The following is a 27,986-nucleotide window of genomic DNA, read 5'->3' on the forward strand; positions in this document are numbered from 1 at the left end:
CGTTGGTTCGGGTCAATGACCAAAAAATCAAAATACCATAGTATCATGAACCACACTTCATATGTTCACTAATAATATTGAACAGTGTAAAAACAAAAGTTTTAAAATAAACTTGTATATTGTGTTCTTTTAGTTTTGTACAAGTTAAAGTAAGAATTAATATATACATATATATATGGACACTTATATGTCTACATACGTAATTATCATATATATAAGAAATAAATTACAACACAGTGGACTCTGGATTTCCGGTAGAGACACTGCCTAGCCCCTTTTTAATTATAATTAGTTTTATAAATATATGAAAATAGCGAAACGGCCGCTAACTGACACGGCTTAAAGAGAATAGCCAAACAGGTCGGAGCTCAAAAGGCCTGCTGCATATCCAAACAGGCCCAGAGAGTTCTGATTGCGTGCGCGGGCTAGTTGTGTGCTTATTCTCGCAACCAAACAGCAGGATTAGGTCTCATTTCTTCATCTTCATCTTCACTTACAAAAGAAAACAGAACAAAAACCCAGTACTTCTTCTTCGTCTCTTCTTCACTGGCAAAAAGCTAAAAATCATCCGCAGACAGGATTAACGATCTTCCATTTGACCTCTACCTATCGACAGGTTGAAACCAATAATGGCTTCTAAATTCGGATTGGCCGGCGGGATACCGGAGCGGCGGGTCCGACCAATTTGGGACGCCATTGATTCTCGTCAGTTCAAGAGTGCTCTCAAGCATGCCACTACGCTCCTCGCGAAACACCCTAATTCACCATATGCTCTTGTAAGATCGTCGTTACATTGTTCTTCACGTCTCTATTCGAGCTAATGCCATTTGTTTTAATGGATTAATCTTGGTATTTCGCTGGTTTTTATACTGTTATATTTATTTGTTTCTTGTTCAGTTTGTTGTTTCGAAATTAGAGCACAGACGCTTATAATCATCGTCGTAGAGAGTGATAGAGTGTCCAAGTTGTTGATGATAAATGACTATTTTAGCTCGTAGCATCAAGTTAGTCAACCGTTTATTTTCTTTAGATTGAGGAATGAACTTGCTCCATTTTGTTTGTTTTTTTGTTTTTCCTTTTATAGGCACTAAAAGCTCTTATTTTGGAAAGGATGGGAAAAAATGATGAGGCACTGTCTATTTGCTTAGATGCCAAAGAGCTCTTACACAAGAATGACTCTATGTTAATGGATGATCTCACCCTGAGTACATTGCAGATTGTTTTCCAAAGGCTCGATCACTGTTAGTATATATTTTCTGCTGCTTTATGTTGTATTTCATACACATATACATGTATTAAGCATGGTGCAAGCATGCATGTATTTACATGTTTGTAATTGCTGTTAGTATGATTTCAGTTTTCCAAATTTAAGTTGCATTTTATTGTCACACAGGCATACATTTTTATGTATGCCTGTGTGTTTGTATGTATTTTGCACGTGTGTAGTTATGTCCTAAGATTAAATTACTGTTAGTATGTCATTTTCAGTAGCATTGAACTCACACATGTCTATAAGTATGTATTCACGCATACATGACATGTTTATGTATTTCCATGCTACTCTGGCATCTAATAACTCTCTCTTTCATAAAAAGAGATCAGAATATAAGAAATGAATAACTCTTTCTGCTTAATCAGTGGAATTGGCTACTAGCTGTTACGAGCATGCTTGTGGGAAATTCCCAAACAATCTAGAGTTACTCATGGGGCTTTTCAACTGTTATGTACGTGAATATTCATTTGTGAAACAACAACAGGTCAGTATCTTTCTTTACTTACTTTGTTTCTTAAATTCTGTTGATACAGCAAGTTTCTGTTTGGATGTGGATTCTGGGTTGAGCACATAGGCAGGTGCTTACTTGAGTTTTATTTATGACAGACAGCCATTAAAATGTACAAGCTTGTTGGTGAAGAAAGGTTTTTGCTATGGGCAGTTTGTAGCATCCAGTTACAGGTATCGCCATCTTCTCTGTTTATTTCCTTCTTTTTCGCAAAACTTATGGTGAACACTTCCCTTTTTTTTTTTCTCTCCCTATATTTTTTTTAAAGCTGATAGTTGGTAGCTGGAGTATAGAGCAAAAAAACATTAAGAACATTTTGTATGAGTTAACTTCTCTGCTTTCTTGACAGAAAATTAACTCCTATACATTATGGGAATAATTGATTGCGTTGCCTTATTTTTGGGCATTTCAATAATAAAAATTGTAGTTGGCTCTGAGTTGAGTGCTGGAAAGTGCATCCCGCAAACTTAAAGGCCCATGGAAGAAAACTTTATAGTAGATAAGCTTCTTGTAAAAAGTTTAGTAAACTAGAAGATTTAATAGATGAAAGCATGTTTTGGAATAAAACTATATTTCTCTTTAAGAAAATATTTTATATGCAGTTTGGGTTCCTTCAAAAAAGAAAAAAAAAAAAGAACTGTGCTCTGCAAAGCCAAGATCTAATCTGTTGATGGCTGTGGCAGCTTAACTGTCTGATCTGGGCTTCAGGTTTGAAGGATTACTATCCTTAACAAACAGAATTTGAGATGGGTGTCATAGCACACCAATGAGGTTTATCTAAAGAGAACCTAGGTATTTGATTCAATATATGCCAAATAGTAGATTGCCAAGGTAATTAGAAAGTAAAGATTATTTTGTTGAAATATTTCTTGTTTGCTAATTGGTGACTTATAATGGTCACAATGGAGACTCATTTTGGGATTCTGAAGCTTTCCATTCATATATTTAGGGCTTAGTTCATGTTATCAAAGTGCCATACCGTAAATTATTTGTCATGTTTAGTTGAACTGCAGATAATGCACCATGTAACATTTGCTCCCAATATCTTCTTACCTGCATCTTTTGGAATTCTTAGCGTTTTGTTAATTCATTCTCTTTCTTCTTATGTACTGGCTTCCTGTAGTTTTCTCATCGGTTTACACTGAACATTTTGTGTGTGCTATCAGCTTTATTGTCAGTCCTTTTAAAAGCTTAGTAGCTTAAGAATATGGGTATGCTGTTTGGAAGGTTGGTGGCATAGCTGTGTTATCACCAGAAAACCAATCATCTCTTTCCATGGTTAAAGGAAAGATATAGCTAGTAACATCTCATAAAACCACAGTAGTTGTGAGGGTATCAAAACCTTGAGTTTTTATTTTATCATTTTTTAGAAGAGATTTGTGTTTGAAGGAGAAGCAGGTGCCAACTAGATGCTTTTCACTTTTAAACAATTCCTTCAAAATTGAGTTTGGTTCAAATTTCACTTCCATGGAATAAGAATGAGAATATAATATAAATAAGATACGTTTAAATGAGAATAATATTCTAATTCTAAGTCAGTTCCAATTTAAGTTAGATGGTTTTTTGTTATTCCCTTATGGATAATTTGAGTTTAGATCGTTAATTGTAGAATTGACGATATGAGTGGTGTTGATTCCATTATGCATCAAATATGTAAATTATGACTAACTTCTACATACCAAGTAACAAAATTTTAGAAATTTGAATTGGAACAGAATAAGGTTAAATCAAATGAAGTGGCTTAGTAATGGAATTTATGTTTTTATGAAGTGTTTACTGTGGTATGCACAAAAGTTGTATGAGTGATTTGGATATTTGCTGCTTGTAAATCAAAGTTACTTATGTTATTTAAGGTAGTAAAATGCATTCTCTAGTGGCTTATTTTTGCAATTGTTGCTATCAGGTGCTTTGTGGCAATGGTGGAGAGAAGCTGTTACTCTTGGCTGAAGGTTTGCTTAAGAAGCACATTGCCTCCCATAGCTTGCATGAACCTGAAGGTGGACTCCGTTTCTTGTTTCTTTTATGCCAAACTTAGAATCTGGATTCGTCGTTTGTGTCCACCAATTTACTAAACACTTGGTGTCTCCTTCAGCGATTTTTGTCTACATTTCTATTCTGGAGCAGCAATCAAAGTATGGTGATGCATTGGAAATTCTGTCTGGAAAATTAGGATCACTTTTGATGATTGAAGTTGATAAACTACGAATACAGGTAATTTCTGGAGTTTTCTGTTTTTCTTCCTAATATTTCATTGACATTATGTTCATATGCTCGTTTGCATACGTGTATCTTATTTTGCTGCACTTCCTTTTTGTCTTTTGAGAAACATAATGCTGCCAAAGAAAGAGCAGCTAGAAGTGAATAGATTTGAATTAATTCTGTTAATAAAAATAACCTAAAAATGACTAAGAAATGGAACCTTCTGTAGAAAATTCTTGGAATGCTTATACTTTTCTTATAATTTAGTTTTCTTCTTTTTTCTGAAAATATATAATTTAATTATCTTATGTTTTGAATTTTGTTCCTTCTTATTTCGACCCACAAATTCCATGGATGAAAATAAGTTCTAATGCTGTTCTATACGTCCAATACAATTATGGCCTGTTCAGAGTTTGGAATCTATCATGGGTTGACACTTGTTTTGTGGTGAGAGTTTACTGACACTTGTTACTGAGAATTGTCTGTGGAGCTATTTGCTTTTCTTACATTTGTTCCCTTTGACTTCAAGTTGACAGGGGAGACTTCTTGCTAGAGTAAGTGATTATGCCACTGCTGCTCTTGTATACCAAAAAATCTTAGAATTAAGGTATGCTTGTGGAGAGTTCTTTCATTTTGGAAATTTCTTTGCAACTTTGCATCAGCAAAGTTGTAGTTAGCTTTAAAGCTTGTAATTTGGTGCTATTTAATTGAATGATATCATATTTGTTGCAGTCATAATTTGCCAGTCCTTGGAAACTTAATTTTATAGGTTTTATTATCTGTCTTCAGCGTTTTTTTTAGAGCAAAAGAGAAAAGGCCTTAATAAGGTGCCAAGGGTACCACCTATATACAAAAGATTTACATTTCAGTCAAAATATCCATTAAGTATCCTAAATCTTTAGTAAAATTAAGATGATGACCCTTAAGCAAAACACAAGGTCTGGATGTTTGATACAGATATTATGGTTAATGCGTTCAATTCCTTTTCATTTTGGGCTGTTATTGTGTTTCAACTAGAGAATAGCTTTTGGTTCCAAATTCCAATGCAGCGAATGTCTTGAAATAACTGCAGCTACTACAATCTCCATTTCCTTGATCAGGTATCCTAAATCCTTGTCGAAATTAAGATGATGACCCTTAAACAAAACATGGTGTCTGGATGTTGATATAGATATTATGGTTAATGCCTTGCTTCCTTACCATTTTGGGCTATTATTGTGTTTCATCTAGAGAATATCCTTTTGTTGCAAATTCCAATGCAGTAAATGTCCTGAAATAACTGTGGGTACTGTAATCTCCTTTTCCTTGATTGTCCAATAATTTTATCACTGGCTGGGTTCTATTTTATTTCCAATCTATCTTCTGCATTTTGTTCTTGTGTTTTAAGCTCTTGATGGCCTATGTCATTGAAGCAGCATGCTATAAGTAGCTAAGTTAATTTGTTTTCCAAACCATAATTTTTTTGGATAATTAATCAAATTAGTTCCTGAAATTTGACATTTATTATAATTTAGTCACTAACGTTCTTTTTGTCATGTTGTAGTACCTAACATTTTCTATCTGTTTTAAATGCATAATTTTCTTCTAGTTTCTGGCAGAAAAAGTTACAATGGTGTTAGACTGTGTTTGGATGCTTTAGAAAATAACTCAAAAAATGATTTTAGCTAATTAATTAAATTAATAGAGTAACGTACTATCTATTTTTTACTGTTATTAACTTATTAATTTAATTAATTAGTTAAAGTTATTTTTGAAAGTTATATTTTTTAAAATATTCAAACATGATCTAATCATTTAAACTTTTTCTGTTAGGAAATGGAAGGAAACTGGGTGTTTGAAACAAATAAAAAATGTAGTTAGATATCAAATTGTACAAGTGCTAAACATTGGGGACTAATTAGTAATTTTCTTTTTTATATATTTTTTTTCTGATAGAATCTGGACCATAATTATTAAATTCTGTAGATTCTTTGGGGACCAGAATATCATGATTCTTCCCCTTGTTTTGATTGTTCTGGTGTCATGTTAACATGTTCAAGATTTTTTCACGAGTATGTCTTTTTAATTTTTTAAAAGTATTTTTTTGTGATAGTTGTAACATGTTCAAAACGATTTATAATTATTTGTAAGGCATTAAAGCCATGATGTGAAAAGTCAGGGGCTAATAAAATTAGTTATTCTGTTTGCTAAAAAAGAGATGGTTGATAGATATGCTGCTTCTATGTAAATTAAGAGACTAACAGGTGTCTATTAATTATCTAAAAAAAAACAGGTGTCTATCAATGAGCTGTCTGCTTCACTTTAATATATAACTATATGCAAGCATTTTGCTTTTTCAGTTTGCTAACTTCTATCTGTTTGTGTTTCTCCTTTTATCTGCAAGCCCTGATGATTGGGAGTGCTTCCTACATTATCTTGGCTGTTTGCTTGAGGATGATAGTAGCTGGTGCAATAGTACTGTCAATGATCCAATTCATCCACCGAAATTTGTGGAATGCAAGTTTTCACAGCTTGGTGATGAAACGGTAAAACTCTACAGCTCCCAACATTTGAAATCTATATTCCTGTTTTCAATGTTCCCCTATGTGCTTTTTGATAAAGCTTTCGTTCAGAATCTAATTTGTTCCTCTTCATTGGTGCAGTTTGTTTCTCGTATATCAAATGCATCAGCTTTTGTACAGAAACTACAAGCAGACAACAATAGTAAATCTATAAGGGGTCCATACTTGGCGAATCTTGAAATTGAAAGGAGGAAGTGCTTGTATGGAAAGAAGAATGAGGATGAATTAATAGAAGCTCTGATGCAATATTTTTTAAAGTATATTATGATCCTCACCTCTTCTGATAAATTTTTAACTTAAACACTATAAGATTTTTTCTTTTATAAAATTGAGGCAAGAGGTTGCTCCTCTGCATATGGTGAATATACAATTGCTTTAGCATGTGAATTAGATTCTAAGATTTTAATGTTTGCCATCCTTCTTTTTTTAAAATCTGAACTGCTTGACTATCTTATGGATGATGTTAAGTTTTATGCATTTTTATATGGGACTGCATTCAGTATTTTGATACTGTTGCTGTAACTGTGTATTTCATATGGAGTTTTTGTTATGCAGGTTTGGTCACCTGGCATGCTTCACTAGTGATGTGGAGATGTTTCTTGATGTCTTATCTTTGGATAAGAAGATGGAGTTTTTGGATAAGATAAAAATCTCAGACTCCATCTTGATGGTACCAACTAAAGTTCTTGGGCAGTCGATAACAATTTTTAAAATTCAAGAATTGATTGGAGTCATGTACAAGCTACCAGTGGATGGTGGGTTTCCCTTGTGCACACACTTGATATAAACACACATGCAAACTAATATAATTTCGTCCTTCGCTTGCTATAGCTTTTCAATAGAAATTGCCGTTCACTCCCTAGTTTTCTTGTTCACTTTTATGCTATCTAACTTATGCTAAAGTTATCTGGGCACAAATATCTTCAACCTCCTATTAGTTATAAACTTGTTTCTGATGTCATGTTGCATTGGAATCCTTTCCTTGATTACCTTTCTCCCGGGAGGTCTTTGATTGGAAGATGACTTTCTATATGATGTTTCTCATTTATTTCAGTTAGCATGGTTGATGATGTGGATGCTATCATTTGGAGTTATCTAATTAATATGTGCGCTAACATTTGCTGTTTTTTTTTTCCTGCAGAAGTTGAGGATCTTTCCGTAAGAATGGTAGATTTATACTGTAAAAATCTTCCTCTTTCAAAGGACTTGGATCCGCAAGAGAATATGCATGGCGAAGAGCTGCTATCAATGGCCTGCAACGCGTTGGTCCTGGTATCTTATGTTATATGACTAATTTAATTTTTTAACTATTTATTGAGAGAATCTATTTGTCAGAAGGCACTGTCAAGTCATGTTGTATGTAAAAAAATTTTATACAAGATAAAATTTCAAAATGATTGCTAAAATCAGGAGCATCAGAAATCATGCACCAGAACACGAGTTACATTTCATAAGCCATTACATAGGACGCCAGAGGACTGTTTCTCTTGAATTGCAGCAATGAAAACATTGATTAGCAGAATCTTCCTCTTTCTCTATGATTATGAGTGAGAATCCTGCCTCAAGCAGCTTTCCAAGCAACAGAATTTCAAAAAAGTTGCTAAAATCTGGAGCATCAGAAATCATGCACCAGCTCAAGAGCACAAGAGCTGCATTCCATAAGCCACAAAACAGGAAACCAGAGGACTGTTTCTCTTGAATTGCAGCAAGAAAACATTGATTAATCAGAATCTTCCTCTTGCTCTAAGATTAAGCTTTCAAAGCAACAAAAGAAACCTTAGGTGGGAGTTTTGCTCTTCCAAATCTGACGTCAAGCAGAACAAACTTTTCCCGCAACTCTCAGAAAAAGCTCTCCCCAGGCAGCCTTCACTTTGGAGGTTCCATCTTTAATAGGAATCCATCTAATCACATCCTCTTCCCTCCCTAGTAGGAAGCCATGTCACTTCACAAGAAAAAAAAGATAGTGGTTGGGAGCTTTCCCTTCTATCTGATGCCAGAGAAAGCAAATTATTCTATGCACTTGCTATACAACAGACACTCTCCTCATTGAACATATCTGAAACCAAGGTTTCTTAGTTTCTGATAGTAAAAGTAGATCTAGAAGGAGCACCTTCAGTTACTCATGGTTTACCTTCTGTCCTTCCAAGACCACATTGTATCCCATCCTTATACTGAAACCAATATGCTTATGAGTTACAGAACTCCTACAGTGCCTGAATAGGTCCTTTGCGAAACTCACATAGTCATCCGCCTCTTTCAAGCTCCATATTTGACAGAGACCATATTCCTACCAAAACATTCTATTCAATCATGACAACCAGTTATTAATCAAGCAACATTTGTTTCCTTGATGGATGGTAACCCCAACCCTCCCTCGCTGAAAGGATACTTAAGGGCATCCAGTCTCACCAATTGGACCTTCTATGCTCCAATTTCATCTGAGAAAATCTGCATCATATGGATTCTAGTCTCCTTGCTACTTTGTAAAGAATAAAAAAAGAGAAATAAAATATACAAGAAGATTAGAGATAATTGTTTTAACGAAAATAATCTTTTAGGAGAAAGACCGTTGCAGTCGGTTAAGCTTCCAAAATCTCTTGCGTGAAATCCCTTTCTTTCCAATAGGATCAACATTGATAAATAAATTCCAAGCCATCTTGAGGTCTTTGTGGAAAGACTCAGTATATGGATCCTCATGGGTGGCGGTTGCCTCTATCAATCCGTCATATGTAGATCCTCATAAGGCGGCTATTGCCTCTGTCAATCCCTCACATGTAGATCCACATAAGGTGGCAATTAACTCTGTCAATCCCTCATATGTAGATCCTTGTAAGGTGATGACTGGCTCTGTCAGTTTGTTACTCTGCTGGAGAACCTGCCATTTTACTGATAAACTTGGAAGGAAGTTTGCTTTTTCTGTGATAGTAGGCCAGCTTGTGGAAAAAATTCGGTATTGCAATCCCCTTCCGTGAGCCATAAAGCTTACGACTTTGGTTTTAAAAGATTTACTCTTTCAATGGAAAATGTACCCGCTCTAAATGAAGAAGACTCCTTTTGTTGCTTTCCTCTTTGGACAGCAACCCCTCGACTTCCTCAGTTTTGAGTTTAATGTTGACTAAAATTGAACATAAACCTTCTACTAAGTATTAGATATACAAATGCACATATATATTTTCTGTTTTGCTCAATTGGGGAGCTACTTACTTCTACATTGTGACAACTGGAATGGTGGGCTTGTCACTTTCACATTTCTGGAGGATCTATCTATTCTGTTTCCCTGCTTGGTTTTATCTTATTTACTTGATCAATTGATTCATCTAAGTGCACTCCTAATTCTGACCAGGAAAATAATTTTTATGTTTCTATTTTTGGTGAATTGGGCATATGTATTTGCAGCTATGCACCTTATAATCTCTTTTGATAGTTGATACCAGTAAGAAAAAGAGAACTTTTCTGCCACAATTGACTAGGAACTTATTCGCAAATCTGACTGCCCTAGGATCCAGTACAGCTTCCACTCCAGCTACCAAAGATGACCTCCTGATTTGGCATGAGCCGGCTTGTATGCAGATGTTTTTTGGAGGCTGTTTATTCTAGATAAATTAGTCAGCCCATCTTTTGCAGTAAGAAAAAGAGAGAACTTTTCTGCCACAATTGACTAGGAACTTATTCGCAAATTGGACTGCCCTAGGATCCAGTACAACTTCCACTCCAGGTACCAAAGATGACCTCCTGATTTGGCATGAGCCGGCTTGTATGCAGATGTTTTTTGGAGGCTGTTTATTCTAGATGAATTTGTCAGCCCATTTTTTGCAGTTCAGGACAAATGCATTTTCGAGGGAATGATTAACGTGATAGAATGTAACAAGAATAAGCACCTGCGGAAAGTACTGTTATTATGATTATGATTATTATTATTTTTGAGAGAAAAAGAAAATTAATATTATGAACAAGGTGCCAAGAGAGTGCCATCTGTATAGAAGATAGGTTTTACATGATGCCAAAAGAAAGCAAAATATTTACAAGGTTCCGCAAATCCTCGATAGAGTTAAGGTGACTAGTAAACAAAACATGCAAGGTTTTAGAACCAATGATCTCTAATACAATTAATGTAATGACTCCGGAAATTAATAAAGGAAATGTATATAAAGAATATAAGTGCGGAAGCGAAATAAAAGGTTCTGATTAATATCCCTTACACAATAATTTAAACGTACTAACAATAGCGAAAATAAGTCCTTTAAAGGAAAATGTTGGAAATGAAAGATTATAAAAGAAACTAATAAACATTTAGATATATACTTACCATTTTCTTGTAGATTGGACTCGGGAACCAAGCCCTTCTGATTTGAAATGGTTAAGTAGGGAATGAGTTACACTATCTCAGTAAAGACATCACACTATATCATTGTCATAGAAGTAAAAGTTGGTAGAAAACTAAAAACAACCAAACACAAGTTTCAAGTAAATTTATTTATCAATAATCAAATCATTTACCGTCCACTTATCTCAGTGGGATTTATAAAAACGACCTATGGAAATAATAACATCATAAATGTCATGAATTCATACATAATCTGTATCATAGTACATGTCATACTTTTATATTTCAATCATCAAATAACAGTTACTCCCTTTTTATCAGCCTACTAGCATCCGTGGGGATCCATAGGGGTCCCCGCTACACGTGAACCATTCCTTTAACAAACTTAATTCTCAGGGCCGTCCCCATACCCCGTTCGGTATGAGCGCCAAATAATAAAACCTCAATACCCCGTCCAGTCCGTCTACTATCTCACAGGATATTTAGTGAGGTTGTCAACTTATCCATTTATCAATTCATATACCTTTTCTATTTTTTTCCTTAGTTTTCCGTTTCCCACATAAACATGAATAGTTAAACGAGTAACGAGCATCCAATAAAGTAAGCATATCATCGAATTCACAAAATCAAGCAATAATGAAGTAAACAGTGATTCATGCATTCAAAACCATAAAATAAATAAATCAGATACCATATTATATTTAGACTGTAAAATAAATCAAACAGGAACTGACAGAGAAATATGTCCGGTTCGGGCTCTATTACCAACCATAATAATTATGTATATCTATTTAATTCATTAAATATAGTTCTATCATTTATTAGACTTTAACCCCGTGATAGGAAATAGGGTGAGGGGTCCTTATTTGATTCGAAGTCGAAAACTGGATTTTTTTCACTGCGCCTACAAGCAGTCCCTAAGTTCTCTGAATTTTTTCTTGGGAACTGAAACGCGTTTACGGTACCTACACAGATCCCAAATAACTCAAAAATCATATCCGAGGCCTATTCGGCAAATTTTGGAAGCCGCCGCTTGCAGCGGCGATCCGCCTCGGGTTGGCCATTTTCGGCCGAATTCGGCCAAACTTGCATTGGCTCCTGTGAGAAAACACCTCTAGGGTCTTTAGTGGGCAGAAAAAATATTGAAAACCGAAACTTATCGGCGGCGGGGCTCTTCGGTGCGGCAGCTCCTCTAGCTCGAGTCGCGATTTGGTGTTTTGCTCCGGTCAACCTGTAGAGGAAGGAACGGTGGTCACAATGGTGTAAAAATTACATTGAACGGGAATCGAGAAGGGCTTCATCAGAGGCAAAAACTAAGAAAATCCGCGGCGGCGCCGCTGGGCTTCGGCGGCGTTTTCCGGCCAATTTGCCAGTGTTTTGGCTTCGATTTGGCCACAGGTGGGTTTAGAATCGAATTCTGAGCTAAGGGGAGAATTTTTACCTCGTTTGGCGGCCGGAAAGTGCTCTGGTGCGGCGGCGGGTGGTGGCGGTCGGCTCCCTGGCGGCTGGGTTGTCTTCTCCGGCGAGGGTTCTGGCGGCTAGGGTTAGGGTTTGGGTGTGGATGAGATTATTTATAACCTTCCGCTTTTAATTTGAGTCATCCATCGCGATTTAATTTAGGCCGTCCGATCGCGATTAAAAAGGAAATGAATTTGGGTCGTTCATCGCGATGCAATCTGAGCCATCCGTGCGCGCTTTTGATCTGGGCCGTCCGTGCGCGCGGGAATGGATCTCAGCCGTTCGATCGCGCGTACGCGGATCGCCCACGTGGCTCCCTTCCGCGTGGCCTCCCACGTCAGCGTCTCTGCCACGCGGCGAGTTCTGGTTGGCTGAGGCTGCTGACAGCGCAGCTGACGTGGCACAATTTTTCTAAATTGCGTTTTGACCCCCAGTTTTTAAATTTTCTTTCAAAAATACCATTAGAATCCAAATTTTCACCCATTTTTTTCAAAATTACTTTCAATTAAATCCCTAAAATAATTTTACTCCTTTTTATTATTATTATTATTATTATTATTATTTCTATTTAATTAAATTAAACTAAAATTAAAACTATATAAAAATTCATATATTCATATATAAATTACAAAAAATCAAAATAAAATAATACTAATAATAATAATAATAATTTGGGGTGTTACAATTAAAGGCAACGCAATGCGATCAAAAACCCTCTTGTTCTTTTATTTCTAGATTGGTAAGATGATTGCCAATGGAAATGAGGGGAATAAGCTTCATCCCGGATTACATGCTCTAATTCCATCCAACACGGATAATTCATCCACTATTGCATCACAAGCCACCAAGACAAATTAAGGAGGGACAGAGTTGAAACCTTTTAGCGTCAACACAGCACATGAGGAAATGTTTGGAGGATTTACTCTTTTGCAAGCACGCAGGGGCTGTTGAAATTACCATGCCTTCTCTGGTTATCAAAAGTGAGGATTCTGCACAAACATCTGAGCAAGCAAGGGAAGCAATGCAGGGTGTTTTTCCTTCAAAATCTGCTCCAACATGAACTTAAAGTCGATATAAGCTTGGGAAAGCAGGGTATGGTAAAAGGAGCTTAGAAATCATTTCTATGAAGGGCCATAGGGTAAGTTGGCATGCATAATGGTGAAACGACAGATTAGGACTGCCAACAGAGAAACAATATAAGGATATTCACGTGTCAGTTGGGAGTGCAGAAGTGCTTGATGGGCTTTAGAAAATTACTTAATGCAAACCTGAAATTGACAGGTTCTGGTTTAGATTAACTAGGTTTTGTTAGAATTAAGTGAATCTATTCTATATGCACAATGGTCAAATTTGTTTTGGGTTATGGGGTTTGGCATGGTTATGGAGGCTGTGGTGTCTTTGCCACCATCCAACCGCATTTAGTAATCCCTATCTCTACACAAGCTACCAACTCAATCCTTCATTTCCAGCTCACCTCTACTGTGTACCATTGTATTTGAAGTATGAAGAGGTTGAAGATGCGTAACTCCTTCAACATTATCTTTGCTGTATGATTGTGCCTATCAAGATCTCTTTGGAGCTGTTGAGGATATATTTCATTGTATAAAAGCACTATGAAGATCTCTTTTGAGCTGTCTGATGGTACAAAAACAGTTGAACTTTTGAATATTATATGCAGCAAGATACTTTTAAGTAAAAGAAGAAACCAGCAGTTTAGAATTCTATCACATATTGCATGTAGTATCCTCTCTTTTCCCATTGCATGTAGTATCAGTTCAAGTCGCCACCATAGTGGTATTTTGTTTACTGTTTGATCATGTATTTTGGTGATATTCAACATTTTCTTCAGAGCCTATTAATGCAATTTAGTTGCAACAATGCTCGTATGAAGTTGAATTGTTAGGTCTATGTTAATGGCTGTAAGTTGCCTTTTTTCTTTAGTTATTCTGGCGTACAAGAAACCTTGGCTATTTTCTCGAGGCAATCATGGTTTTGGAGTTTGGCTTGACTATCAGAAGGTAAAAAATGCATCTGCTTCTTAACTCCTATTGTTTTCTATCATATAATTATGTTTAAGTTTGATGCAGTGTAGGCATTGGTACTTATCCCCATGCAACCCTATTTGTAAAAATTAGGAAAGTTATATTGATTAATAAAACATGTGATTATTTTGTTGCGTTTATGACCTTATTGTGTGCAGTACTGCTGCTACATGTTTCATACCTTTTTATCTGCTCATTTTTTTTTGTCTTTTTTTTTAAATAAGAAGAGCAGGGGGGAATTGACTATATTTATGTCCTCTCTAAACATTATTTTATTAATCTTCAAGTTCTTACATAAGTGCATGTGAACAATTTGGCAGATGTATATGGCGGTACAAGATCTTATTGTTGCACTTGTATTCGCATATTGGTGCCCTTTCATTGGCATATGAATGGTAAGGTTGTTCTGATCCCATATGAGCTTATCTTTTTTATTTTTTCTGATTCTTGTTTCTTTATTATGTTTTCGTTTCTTAATTTTGCATCCCTTGTCTTTACGTTTAAAAGTTGCTTATCTACTGTTTAGGTATAAAGCACTGGATGTGAAGAATATCTTGATGGAGACGGTTTCTCACCACATTCTACCACAGATGTTGGTTTCCCCACTATGGGCGGATCTGAGCAATCTGCTAAAAGATTATCTGAAGTTTATGGATGATCATTTTAGAGAATCCGCAGACCTTACATTTCTTGCTTATCGTCATAGGAATTACTCAAAAGTACGTAACTTGTTCCAATATTTATTATGCACTTGTTGGATAGATAAGTAATCTAAGATTATTGTCAGCAATATTTCCTTTGTGCACTATTATGCAGCTGCGAATTTTGTAAACTAACAACTTTTATCAATTAAAAAATTTCGGTAAAACTTTTTAGGCGGTCCTTGTTTGTTGTTTTGGACTGCCTACTGTAAATGGTTCTTAAGCTGGGTATTATTAAGCAATCAGGTGTGAAACTGGTGATTTTCAACTTAAGTGATTCTTTTTCAAGTTTAAGTTGGTTTTTATCATAACCATGTCTTGATGTTTTGATGTTCTGTGACTAATGCAAGTCTAAAATGTGATATTAAAAAAGTAGAACTGCTGATTTCCAATGATCGATTGTGAGGGGCTATTATTCTTTCCTTTCAAATTTGAACCACCTTATTGCTGCAGCCTTGAATTCCTTGTATCAACAAATTTCCATCAGAGGCGTAAGGCAGTCAACCATAGATGCTTAGTCATTAGAGGAAGGAGGTCATTCCTTTCTGCTTAGTACTTCAGTGTTCAGTAGAGTCTTCATTCATGTTATTTTCTTGGGAAGAAAGGGAGCTTTGTGGTCTTTTCTAATCCTCAGTGAGACTGAGAATGCCTCAAACCTAGACTAATTTATATGTTCATGTAAGAAATATGATCATTTCTTTCTGGCAGAGAGGAGGAAACTCGTGTGCTAGCTTTTTGGCAATCATTAAGTATTTGGATATGGAACAAAAATTTGGCGTTCATCTTGAAGGTCCCTAAGAAATTGAATGGCTAGAATTGCTTTGCTAACTTTGCTGAGTGAACATAGTCTAGCTTTTAGGCAGGGTCTTCTGTTGGCAAGGAAACTCACAGTTGAGTTCTTGTGGCAAAAAGGTGAATGAGTTATTAGGATTTTCGATGGTGGTTAGAAAGTGTGGTTCTGACAAGGCTCTTGTTAATTTCGACCTATTATTACCACCAAAGAGAGATAGCTGGAGATGTTAACGGTGGTTTGCAATTAGTGGAGATTGATGAGGATGAGGGTTTTAATAATGATGGATCGAATTTGATTTTATAAGTAGGGGCTTGGAAAACACTTGTCATGAACCGCATGGTTGAAATTTTTTTTATTTAATTATTTAGTTGTGTAATTGTGTTACTTAGTTATGTAGTAAACTCCAAGGATTAGGAAAGCTATGAAAGTTTTAATGAAAAATATTTTAAGTTCATGTGGACATGAGAACTCAATTACTTCCAAATCCCAATAGGACGAGTTAATATTCCTCTGTGGTCACGGTGCTTTGGTGTAGGATCAGAATAAAGATCAAAATACTGAATTGAGGATGACAAGAAGAAATTTTAGAAAATAATTTATACTTTTTCTTCATAAATCAAAGGATTCTCTCTAGCAAGCTCTTTTCATTATTTCATAATATGTCAAAGGGAAGAATCTCAATAAGAGAGGAAGTTCGTCATTGAACTTCTGCATTGCACGAACCCATATATGAATCCAAAAGGAGAAGGCTGTTAGTATAACGGATTCTAATTGGTTTTTATGAAGGCCAGTTGCAGCCCATCAATTGCACAAGAGACTGCACTTTTCTTAAAGGTAGGATGTGGGAATTTGCACAAAGGTAGATGATATTTTTTTTGAAAGAAAATATCATCTATTCACAAGCACCAAGGAGGTGCCATATACAAAGTTTACATGTCATGCAAAATATTTACAAAGTGTCTTTAAGTTTATCAAGATTAGATTCAATCTCCTCTGGAGCTCTTCTATTTCTTTCATTTCAGATAACCTAAAATGTAGCTGAAGGAATAAGACTTGGAGATCTCTTATCCCTAGAAGCTCGATTCCATGTATAATCTCATCTCTCACAGAATTAGTCATCACCCAATTAATGGCCATCAAATCACAGGTTAAGATTCACAAATGGTACTCAAAAGAACACCAGAACAAGATATAGTTACGTGAATCTGCATTTCTCTTGCATAGGTAGCAGCCGTTTATCAATATCTTCCTCCTAATAAGCTTATCCAAGGTTAAAATACATTCTCTAGTAGCCTCCCAAGTAAAAAACGCCTTTTTGGGTGTCGCCTTTACCTTCTAGAGCAGCTTTGCAGCAATTTTATAGTAATTTCAATCTTTTAGCCAGATGCAGATAAAAGATTTTAACAATAAAAAGTCCTTTGGAGTTGAGCTTCCAAATAACAGAGTCTTTGTCCTCATTAGGAGTATATTTTGATAAAACCATCAAAAGAGATTCGTACTCGCAAGTATCTTAATCATTAAGGTTCCTTGAAACCTCCACAATCCATGAACTATTCCCCCCAAAAATCTGGGAAAAATGCGATTTGAGCGCCCCACAATCTAGCCACTCATGCCAGAATTTCACTCTCTGACTCGATGCAACCCTCCACTTAATACATTTCCTGAACTCCTTACTGTTTGAACATATCTTCTTCCACAACTCAACATTGCCCAGGAGGAAGCCTAGTATACCAACCCATGCCCTCCACGCCAATTTTAGCACATGTTGCTCTCCTCCACAAATTTTCGTTCTCTAGCATCAACCTCCACAATCATTTCCCTTGAAGCGCCATATTAATCTCAACCAAAATTCTCAAGCCCAAACTAGCATGTTAAATCCGTTGTTTGATCGCATTCAAAGCAACTAAATGGTATCTTCTCCTCTCCTCATAGTCTCCTCATAAGAACATGCAGTAGATGGACTTTAGCTTCCAACAGTAACATGCATTATCATCAAAGACGTATAATAGATGAGATATTGGTCTAGTGCTTTTGATGAGGGTCAGTTTTCCCCCATTCGATAATAGATTTGTCTTCCAATTAGATAAGTGGGATTTAAACTTTGTTATCACATGGTCCCACGTTGAAACATCCTTGTATTTTGCTCGTAGAGATATCCCTTAGTATTTGATGAGGAGGTCAGTTTACTTGCATCCCAAAGTTCTGGCCAAAGTTCTGGTACCACTATTATCTCTCAAATTCACCTGGCAGACTCTGTTACATTAACATTAAGCCCAAAAATTTGATTGAAAGCTCAGAAAAAGATACTCGATATTTAGAAAAGCCCTAACATTTGATACGCAAAATAGTAATGTATCATTAGCAAAAACAGATATGTCATTTCTTCTGTTCCACCACATCTCTCTCAATTAAGCCCCTAAATATCCCAAGATCTCTGACCTTCTTTAGTATTTTCTTCAAAGATTTCATAACAATGATAAAGAGAAAGAGATAGGGGGTCTCTTTGCCTAAGATCTCTATAGGCTTTGAGAAAAAGAAGATGGTCTCTCTTTCAATAAAACTGCAAAAAAGGCAGAAGAAATACAAGAGATAATCCACTTGGACCATTTAGCCATAAAATCCATTCTATCCAAGACGTAGCTCAAAAAAATCCCACTTCACATAGTCGTATGCCTTTTCTATGGCAAGCTCACATAGAAATCCGCCTCTCTTTTTGTATAACAAATCATCCACCACCTCGTTGACAATTAATGCTCTCACCCCCCCCCCCCCCCCCCCCCCCCCCCCAAACAAAGGCATGTGACTGTCACCAATGACACTTCTCACCACCTTAGCCAATTTTCTTGCTAGGACTTTGGCAGTAAATTTATAAACACAGCTCACCAGACTAATTGGTATAAGGTTGTTGATATTGGTAGTCCCCCTCAATCTTCAGGATGAAGACTTGAAAGGTAAAATTCAAACTCTTTAACAAAGATATTGGTAGTCCCCCTCAATACAGGTTTTTGAAATGCGATTTGATCGCTTCTTCAAGTTATTACTGCCTTTCACCACTAATCTTTTTTTTTTTTAAAGAAAAAGTATAGTAATTATATTAGTAAGGTACCAAAAAAGAGGGGGTACCGCCTATTTACAAGAAATTTACAAATTAGTTAGTGTATCAATAACATCCCCAAAATTTTCAACCTTAATGATGTCATGTCCTAACACAAGAAAACCAAAATAATTAAACCATATCTCTCTTGATTTACTAATATTATTCACAACCACCTCAAAAGCTCTCAAGTTTTTTTCTTTCCAAATGATCCAAAATATAGAAAGAGGAATGAGTCTAGTAATTTCTGTTTTTAGTCCAACACCCCCCCAAGCCCAAATCTCACCCTCAATTGAACTAGCAGGTACCCAACAGATGCCAAGCAAACGATACAGCAAGCTCCAAAGTTCGTAAGCAGTAGGACATCTAAGCAGAAGGTGACAGCAGTCTTCCTCTTCCCTCAGATACATGAAACAACCATCCACCAACGTAAAACCCCTAGCCTTCAGTTTATCCAAGGTTAAAATGCTTTCCCGGCAAGCCTCCCAGGCGAAGAATGCCATCCTAGGGGGCGCAGAATTTTTCCAGATTAATTTGCTAGGAAAATTGAGGGAGATATTCAGAGAATATCCCATCAGCTTGCAGTAGTAAGAGTGAACATAGAACTCGCCGTTTTTGCTCCCCCTCCACAGCACCTGATCCAGATCGCTGCCAATTTGATAATCATAAATTTTCTTCAACATATTTTCATACTCCACTTCCTGGTCATTCAAATTTCTGCTTACAATAACGTACCAGGTGCAACTGTTATTCTCCTGCGAATAGGCCTCCTCCACCAGTATATCTTTGGATTGTGCAAGCGCATAAATTCTAGGATAGCAGAATTTTAGACAACCCCCTCCAACCATCGATGAGGCCAGAATCTAGTGCCATTTCCTCTTCCCACTTTCCATGTCAGGTTCTCCTTAAATTCAGGCCGGCCCATCTTGATTTTCTTCCATAAGCTTAAGTCGTGCTCTCTTCTGTCCACCCAGCCCACACCCGTTAATGCACAATTCTGCCATCTAGCCAAAATCACCCTTCTCCACATCCTTCCAGCTTCTCTCAAGGATCTCCACAACTATTTACCTTGTAAAGCTTTATTGAATTCTATCACCAATTGAATTTCCAATTCACCACTAATCCATTTATTTTCAACTCCTCTATATAATTGGTTGTTTGATGTTTGGCCATATGGAGGGACTTAATGGTTCTATTTCTCTGATTAATCGATCTTGCCTTCGACTTTCGCACCCAAAAAATACCTTCCATTCTAATTCTATTGCCAAGTTTGGATAGACATTCTCCTTTATCTCACTGTCTCCAGGGGATAGAGTGCCCTCACCATCTATAAAATCAGGACTCTCAAGCTCCTTCATCAAAGAAAGAGTACTTCTAAGCCTTTGTTCCTCCACCCTATGGAAGGATAGTCATTATTTTTGTTTGCATTAGTTAGAGGGTGGCAAGGGAGACAAAATTAAATTTTAGCAGGATCCGTGGCTAAAAGGATGAGCATTTAGGGATCAGTTTCCTCAAATTTTTTGCTATCGCACGACATAAAGATATAATGGTTAGTGAACCATTTAGAAATATAGGGAGAGAAGGGGAGTGATAGGTAAATGTGCTGAGAAATCTCAATAATTGGGAGATTAACGAGTATGAGACTCTTTTCAATATTCTATCCTTCGTGTCAACAAATGGTAGCAATGACCAACTAGCATGGAGTCTCAATGCCATAGTCTCTTTTTGGATCAAGTTTTTCTATCATTACCTGGCTAAGCATGATGCCACATAAATCAGGCTTCCTGTTCAACAAATCTGGAGGGCAAAGCCCATCCTAGAGTTACTTTCTTCATGTGGGAGGTCGGAAGGGGTTGTCTACTGACAATAGACAAATTGATGAAAAGGGAAAAAAAATGGTGAACGGTTGTTTCTTATGTAAAAGAAATGCGGAGACTTGTTGCTTCAATTCCAATATTGAAGGATTCTTTTCAATAACCGGGAACTTTCTGGTAGGAAAGGATCTATGGCCTTTTCTTTACCTTGCTGCTTCACGCAGACAAGCAAAATTAAAATTTTCTCTCTCAAGACAAAGTTAGATAATATTATCTAGTGGGTTAGGAAAGATCATCCAACTAGATTCAGTAATGAGCTAGTTTACGAGATGTCTATGCTTCATTAGTACAATAATTGTAACTGTTTGACCAAGAGAAAGTGATTGGAAAAATTGCTCTTGACCAGAGTGATTAAGCAAACATCAAAGAGGCAACATTTTTTATTGTAATCAGACAAGAGGTTTGGCTTGTAGGGAAAATTGTGGATGAAGAATATAACCTGGGTCAGATTTAGAAAGAGAACCAAAATGGGAAAATTTTGCAGTGTAACCTAGAAGAGGATAATAGCTTATGATTAATTGTTCATAATTTGAAAGAAGTTGAAACAGAATAAGAGGAAGATACCTCCAACTGATTCTTCTTCAGTTGATAGTGGCATCATTTTGATGGTTGATGATGAGGACATGGAAATGGAGGCAGATTTATTTCAAGAAAATAAATGTATGGAAAGTGGAAGCTCTAAAATGGATAGGCGATTAAAGAAGACAACCTCCAAATTTTGTATTTGGTAGTCTCAATATCGAGGAATCTGTGTTAAACTGTTGAGTAATTTCTCTCTCAAAATAGAGAATTTTGATGCATAAAGCTCACCGTACAACCTTCTTGCAAGATGAAACATCATTCTCTTTAACCTAACTCTTCTTTTTTGTATTAACTAACCCAACCATGCGTGTTATGACTTAAGTTGTTGGAAGTGAGGGTGGGAAGATAACCAGTGGTTATTTGAGTAACAACAGATGCTAACCATGTAAAAATTCTATGGATTGTCTTTGCTGAAGGTGAAAACATAAGGGATTTCAACCATTCTAAAGAAGCTAGATTTCAAGCTTATTGATTCTTGAGGTACAATAAATTACCTTGGTAGTAGCACAGGTGGCTTGGGTAAGATAGTTAGTTCGGTAAGGTAATGTAAACTATATATGGATAAGATTCTTACCTTACTATATGTTTAGGATGATTAGTTCAAGGAGACGAGTAGTAGCACAAAGACTACATTACTCTTTTTCTAATTCATATTAATAATTGATGGTATTGGTGGTGGGTACAATGGCAGTGGCGACATCTATTGTAGCAGAGGTGGCGTTAGCAAAACTAGAGGTGGCAATGGTGACATTGACGGTAATTTGCGACGATGGTAGAGAAGCAGTGGAAGTGGTAGTGATAGAGTGGTGGTGATGGAGGCGAAGTAATAGTGGTAATAATAATGGTGGTAGTAATGGTCACAACAAAAACGACAAAGGAAATGGCGGTAATGACAGAAGTGTGTGCCATAATAGCAGAGGTGATAATAGCAGTGATGATGATTGTAACAACATTGACAATATTAGTAGCGACAATGGTGGCTGCGGGTGGTGGTGATGGATTATGGTAACCGAGGAGGCATAAAAGTGGCAGTGGTGACAACACTAGTAGCAATGATTGTAACAGTGGTTGTGATGACAACAATGATACTTGGCAGTGGTTGATATGGTAATAGTGATGCTTGGCATGGCGATAGCAATGTGTGATGCTGGTAGGGGTTGGCAACAACAACAATGACATAGTGATGGTGGTGGTGGAAATGATTGTGACAATAGAAGTAGAGTGATTGTGTTGGTGGTGGTCGTGATATTCCCGTCAAGTAGTAGATATGGAAGAAAAAACTTTTGGCACCTTATTTTAGTATTTTTAAAACACAGTTATCAGGATAAGTATTCATTTCACCTGTTATAAAATAAATCACACTATCCACTCTAGGGTGAGTAGTGTCTTAACTTATCCATAAAAAAAGTATTTTCTTTCACATACTGGATAAGGTAGGGGGAGGAGTCTTATCTACCTCTTGCCTTAATCTATTCAATATATCAAATGTAGCCTTAGTGTCTATGTATATTTAGAAAATGTAGGGATGATGAGAAAGGGGAAAGCTACCACAATTCATCATTGATATTCGAAGAACAAGGGGTAAAGCTGTTGTATTATGAAGTTCATTTGTTGGAAAGTAAACGAGTTGGATAATCCCTTGAAGTGTAAAAAAGTAGGAGAGGTGGTTATTTGAGTAAGCCATATTGTTCTTTTCTAAGAGACCAAAATGTAGATAGTGGATAGCTTATAGGTGAGGAGATTATAGGATTCCAGATTTTAGGATTTGGTTAAGGACGAGATAGTTGGAGGCTAAAGACTACTCTAAAGAGGGCAAGTGGTAACTTTGGCCTCTTTTACAAGGTTTCTAGAGGTTGTGGGAGCCAAGTCTGATAAAGGAGCTGGAAGGAAGCAGGGAAAATTGTGTCAAGCTTTGTCCATTGGTCCAAGTGTCATGTTTCTTTATAGGTAAGAGAATCCCCAGCAACCTGTAATTGAGGGTGTAAATTGAAGCCCCATTGATGGAAGAAAGTGAACCTAGTTCGAGAGGCAGCTTGATTAAATCAAGGTTAAAGGAGTTGTGTGGGACTTCATGAAGGAAAAAGCCTCCAGGTGGGATGCTGTGCTATTTTCTTTGTCTAGGTTCAGCACTATGGTTTGCATGAGAGACATGTCCATAAGGTTTCTAATTGTAGGCCCATAAGTTTAGTGCCTATTGGTTAGAAAATTATTATGAAGGTCCTGTCATGAGTTGGGGGATGCCCTTGGTGATACTATTTCATAGAAACTGGAGTGCTTTTCTTGTAGGAAGGCATATACTTGCCACTTCTATGATACCAAAAGTAGTGGACCTTTGTAGGGCAAGCGTGTTGGTGTGGTGTTTAAATAGCATTTTGAAGCCCTTGCACTACCTTTTGGGACCTAATTGTTTTAAAGATTTCTAAGAGAATGGAGAGTTGGAAAAGAGCCTTTTCCTTAGGAGGGTGAGTCCTCTCTTTGAAGCTTGCTTGTCTAGCATGCTCTTATGTTATGTGTCCACGTTTAGAATTTGTATGGGTGTGGCTAGCATAGTTGAGAAGATTATGAGAAATTTCCTCTATACTTGTTCCAGCGGGTGTTTGAGGGATCAAGTAGTTAGCTGGGAGGTGGATTTCAAAATTGAAGAAAGAATGTGGAGATTTGGGCTGGGAAACCCTCTATCTGAAATCATTGGTCAGTGGCAAAATGGTATTGTACCGTTATCTTTTTTTTTGTGCGGTAATCTTGATCCTTGTGGTATAAGTCCTAGGAGCATGGTTGTGATGGTTCTGATGAAAAAGCTAGGACTTAAACTGCAACTTATAGAAGTCCTTGGAAATTTTCTCCAGTGTAGAATTGTATTTTATTCATCTCTTCATTCTGATCTTGTGAATTGTTCCTAGTCTCTTCTAGGGTAGACCATTTGTCTCTTTATAACCATTACCCTTGTCTTTACAGACATTTCTCGTGCCATGTTTCCCCCACTAATTGCTGGTTTTTGGGATGGCAATAGGTTTCATTTCGTTGGAATTGCACTCTCTCTTGGACAGTAATGACAGTAAGACCTTGGGTTTAAATCTTTGTTCAATGACCTTGAGACCTACAACCTCATTTCTAGACCTCACTGTGGACTGTGGTCTTTTGATTCTTCAGGAGCTTTTGCTTTGTAATTTGTTTTTATACGAACTTATCATCCCTCAAAAACCAAGTTGACCTAAACTAATTCATTTTGGAAGGTGAAAACTCTTTGTGAGGTTGAAGTCTTTGTTTAGAGAGTCATACTTAATTAAATTAATACAAATTATTTGTTATAAATTTAGAGACCAAGTAGGGCTCTGTTTCTTTGTATGTTTGTGATGTGTGTCTGGGTTGAGTTTTAACAGTCAGCCTGGTTCTCGATGTGATTTGGCTCGGCAGTTTGTGGAGTAGACTCCTCTCTTTGTGGAGTCATGGGTTTGCCCAAATACCTTAGATTTGATCATTTCTATCCACCTTTATGGAAGTAGAAGGAATAAATAATTAAGGTTTACGTGTCTATTACAATACTAGTTTTTACTCTCAAAAAGGAGCAAAAGGTTTTATTCAGAGGCACTTTTGCTCTGGCATGTGTTTTTTTTCCTATTCTTTGTGGTTGAGAACTAACGGTGGGATTTTCCATTAACATTGGCAATCTTCTCACCTCTTTAGGGATAAGTTGGGGTTTTAGGCTTCTTTATGGGTAGAGCACGAGTTTTGAGGGGGATCTCATTATCCACTGTAGAGAAGGACGGGGCTATGATACTGTTGGACGGTTATTTTTATCCCTTCATTTGTTTTTGTGGGTTTTCTCTTCTGTATTTGTTTGGAGAATTTATTGTCTTCTTCCCTTGTGCCTTCTATTATTTGAGTACAATTTGCTCTTATAGAAAAACATAAAACTCAATTGTGTACTGTTGGAGCATGTACTGTTGGAAAAAGATTGAAATGTCTATCATATAAACTGAGATGCTTAAAATTACATCATTTTCTAGGTAATTGAATTTGTTCAATTCAAAGAGCGATTGCAGCACTCTAATCAGTATTTGGTGGCAAGAGTTGAAACACCCATTCTACAGCTAAAGCAGAATACAGAAAACATTGAAGAAGAAGAGGTAATTTATCTATTGACTCTATACTAGTAAATACTTTATTTTTCAACTTCTAACAAAATGGAATAATTAATGTAAATATATCTTCTTCTAGCGTGTTCTTGAAAACTTGAAATGCGGAATCCATTTTGTTGAGCTCTCAAATGAAATTGGATCCAAATCGCTGACTTTCAATGAAGATTTACAGTTGCTACCTTGGTGGAAACCAACTCCAGAGAAAAATTCTCTGTTGGGTCAGTATCATATGTACCTTGTTTCAACATGTAGTTATCCTTCTGAGTTATGGAGAGTTTTTGGGGTGTGGAACAGGATGCTTTAACATAATTTTTCTTTAGTTAATATTTCATCATCGTTTAATACAGACGAAATTTTTTATATATGATAAAAAATTATAAAAATCTTCAACTCTATACTTTTTGGTATTTGATTGAGTTTACTGGATGTCTTGGAAAATAATCTTCTGATCATTCCTTTGGTGATATCTGTATTAACTCTTTCAGGTCCATTTGAGGGACTCTCCTATTATCCGAAAGAAGACTTGGTATTGAACTTCTTTCCTTCACATCTTTCAATTATTGATTTTGAGTAGAACTTGTTATTTTTATGGATTTCGTCAATTCATTAAAGTTCTTCCATTGTCTCATTAGTTCATGTAACCTGAATTTTCTTCTAATGACAAATTTTATTTTATTTTTTGGGCAACCTGGTGATCGCTTTTAGACAAGGGAAAGAGAATCAAATGTTAGAAGAACCATTGGAAGGAGATCCCTCATTCCCCGAATGATATATCTGTCGATTCAGTGTGCATCAGCATCATTCAAAGAAACTCTTGAAGTAAATGGTTCTATTCTTGATCCTAAAATCTCCACAGAGTTGAAACTTTTACTAGAGCACTATGCAGAAATGTTGGGATTTTCTTTTAGTAATGCTATAGAACTGGTTGTGGAGGCTTCTTGTGGCAAAAAACCATCTGAGGTATGATTTGCCTCTAATCTCATTTCTATTCATATCGTGTAAGGACTTGTATCCTGTAACAAGCACCAGATGCTCATATGTTACGGTAACACCCCGGGGGAGCTACCATTAGGACATGTCTTTTATGTATGCCTGTATGTTCAAACAAATTTGAGCGGAAATGGGTTCTTAACTTCTGCAACTGGAATTTGCATGTCGGCAAAGTCTGATGCACTATTTTTAACTTTTAAAGTTACGATAACTGTTTGTTCGCTAACGTAAGATGCTTTTAATTGGAGTATTTATCTTGCTATAAATCTTTGATATAACGGGTGAAAATATGTGACGCAGGCTTGCAGTTCCGATGTGATTGACTGGATAAACTTTGCTGTGTTTTTAAATGCGTGGAACTTGAACTCCCATGAGCTCATGCAACAAGATGGAGAGAAAAAGGGCCATGGTACTTGGCATGTTGTAAATTCACTTCTTGAGAAGTCTATTTTGGATAAAGTCGGATCAATGGAATCTCCAACCAGCTCTCCTCAGGGTGAGCTTCCTATCTTGGTGCAACTGGTTACTGAACCATTGGCTTGGCACATTCTTGTAATCCAGGCATGTATCCGGGCATCTCTTCCCTCTGGCAAGAGGAAGAAAAAAAGTGGACATACAGAGCAATCTTTCACCCCAATGTCCCTTGTAATTCGGGATTCTTTGCAGTCTCTATGTGGCATAACAGAGGAGGTTGCAAAATGGTTAGGAAATCAGGTCAACGTGCCTGAGGATGACAGTGCGGAAGCTATTCTCTCCTCCTTTCAGCGAGAAGGACAGGAGGGAGGACGTGGGCAGGTTTTCCAGGTTCTGCAGATTTTGGTCGCATCAATAGATGAAGCAGAACTTGGTAATCAAATTTCCCAAGCATTGAGATCCTGGAGCCCAGCTGATGTTGCTAGAAAAATAGTGACCAGTCAACATAGTGTCCTGTCTGAATTTCTTAAAACTTGCGAATCCAAGATAAAGTCTCTCAAGGCGTTGAAACAACAGATAGCTCATGTCTGAAAGGAGAGATGGGTAGGTGGACTAATCTGTTGTAAAGCTCCAGGGAAGAGTTTGTTTTGTTCCTTACGGCTTTCCTGTTTAGTCACCTTTATCTGGGGATTTTCATACCAGATGTAAGTGTGAGCTATGCCTTTTCATGTTGATTGCCATATATTGAGCAATTTTGGCATCGTTTTCTACAACTTTTTTTTTTTTTTTTTTGTGTTTAGTGTACACTACCATTCTTTGAGGTTCATGTTTCAAATTCTTTCTGGCGTGTAAAACTGTATCTTTGGTCATAGAATTTGAGAATGTATAATCACTCTTATGGTTAGTTTACAGTGTAAATTGGTTAGCATAGTCATACTCTCTGGTGTCTCAAGATACCATAACATTTAGGTATATGGTAATTGTAAGACTTGGTGAATTTGGGAAGAGAAGGCTCAGACTGTTTCTTCATTTGT

At 36.7% G+C, this 27,986-nt stretch overlaps 1 protein-coding gene across 3 annotated transcripts; it reads left to right on the forward strand.

Annotated features, from left to right (window-relative positions):
• Positions 1 to 452: 452 nt before the first annotated feature.
• Positions 453 to 27,981, forward strand: LOC110823692 (Tetratricopeptide repeat (TPR)-like superfamily protein). Of its 3 annotated transcripts, XM_088214123.1 has the most exons (19): positions 453 to 776; positions 1,085 to 1,241; positions 1,639 to 1,757; positions 1,880 to 1,954; positions 3,685 to 3,778; positions 3,874 to 3,992; positions 4,517 to 4,587; positions 6,364 to 6,505; positions 6,623 to 6,798; positions 7,097 to 7,296; positions 7,683 to 7,813; positions 14,265 to 14,341; positions 14,686 to 14,760; positions 14,892 to 15,084; positions 25,417 to 25,536; positions 25,628 to 25,766; positions 26,034 to 26,074; positions 26,254 to 26,508; positions 26,839 to 27,981. In XM_088214123.1, exons 1-19 carry the CDS (start codon positions 630 to 632, stop codon positions 27,541 to 27,543), a joined length of 3,036 nt encoding a protein of 1,011 aa, XP_088070249.1. In that variant the 5' UTR covers positions 453 to 629; the 3' UTR covers positions 27,544 to 27,981. The 3 variants fall into 3 exon arrangements, with proteins under 3 accessions (XP_088070249.1, XP_088070250.1, XP_088070251.1); XM_088214124.1 differs by lacking the exon at positions 1,085 to 1,241 and having other exon boundaries at positions 637 to 776; XM_088214125.1 differs by lacking the exons at positions 453 to 776; positions 1,085 to 1,241 and having other exon boundaries at positions 1,884 to 1,954.
• Positions 27,982 to 27,986: the final 5 nt, after the last annotated feature.

The sequence above is a fragment of the Carica papaya genome, chromosome 2, assembly GCF_054855325.1.
Source record: "Carica papaya isolate Zhongbai chromosome 2, ASM5485532v1, whole genome shotgun sequence".
Lineage (NCBI taxonomy): Eukaryota > Viridiplantae > Streptophyta > Magnoliopsida > Brassicales > Caricaceae > Carica > Carica papaya.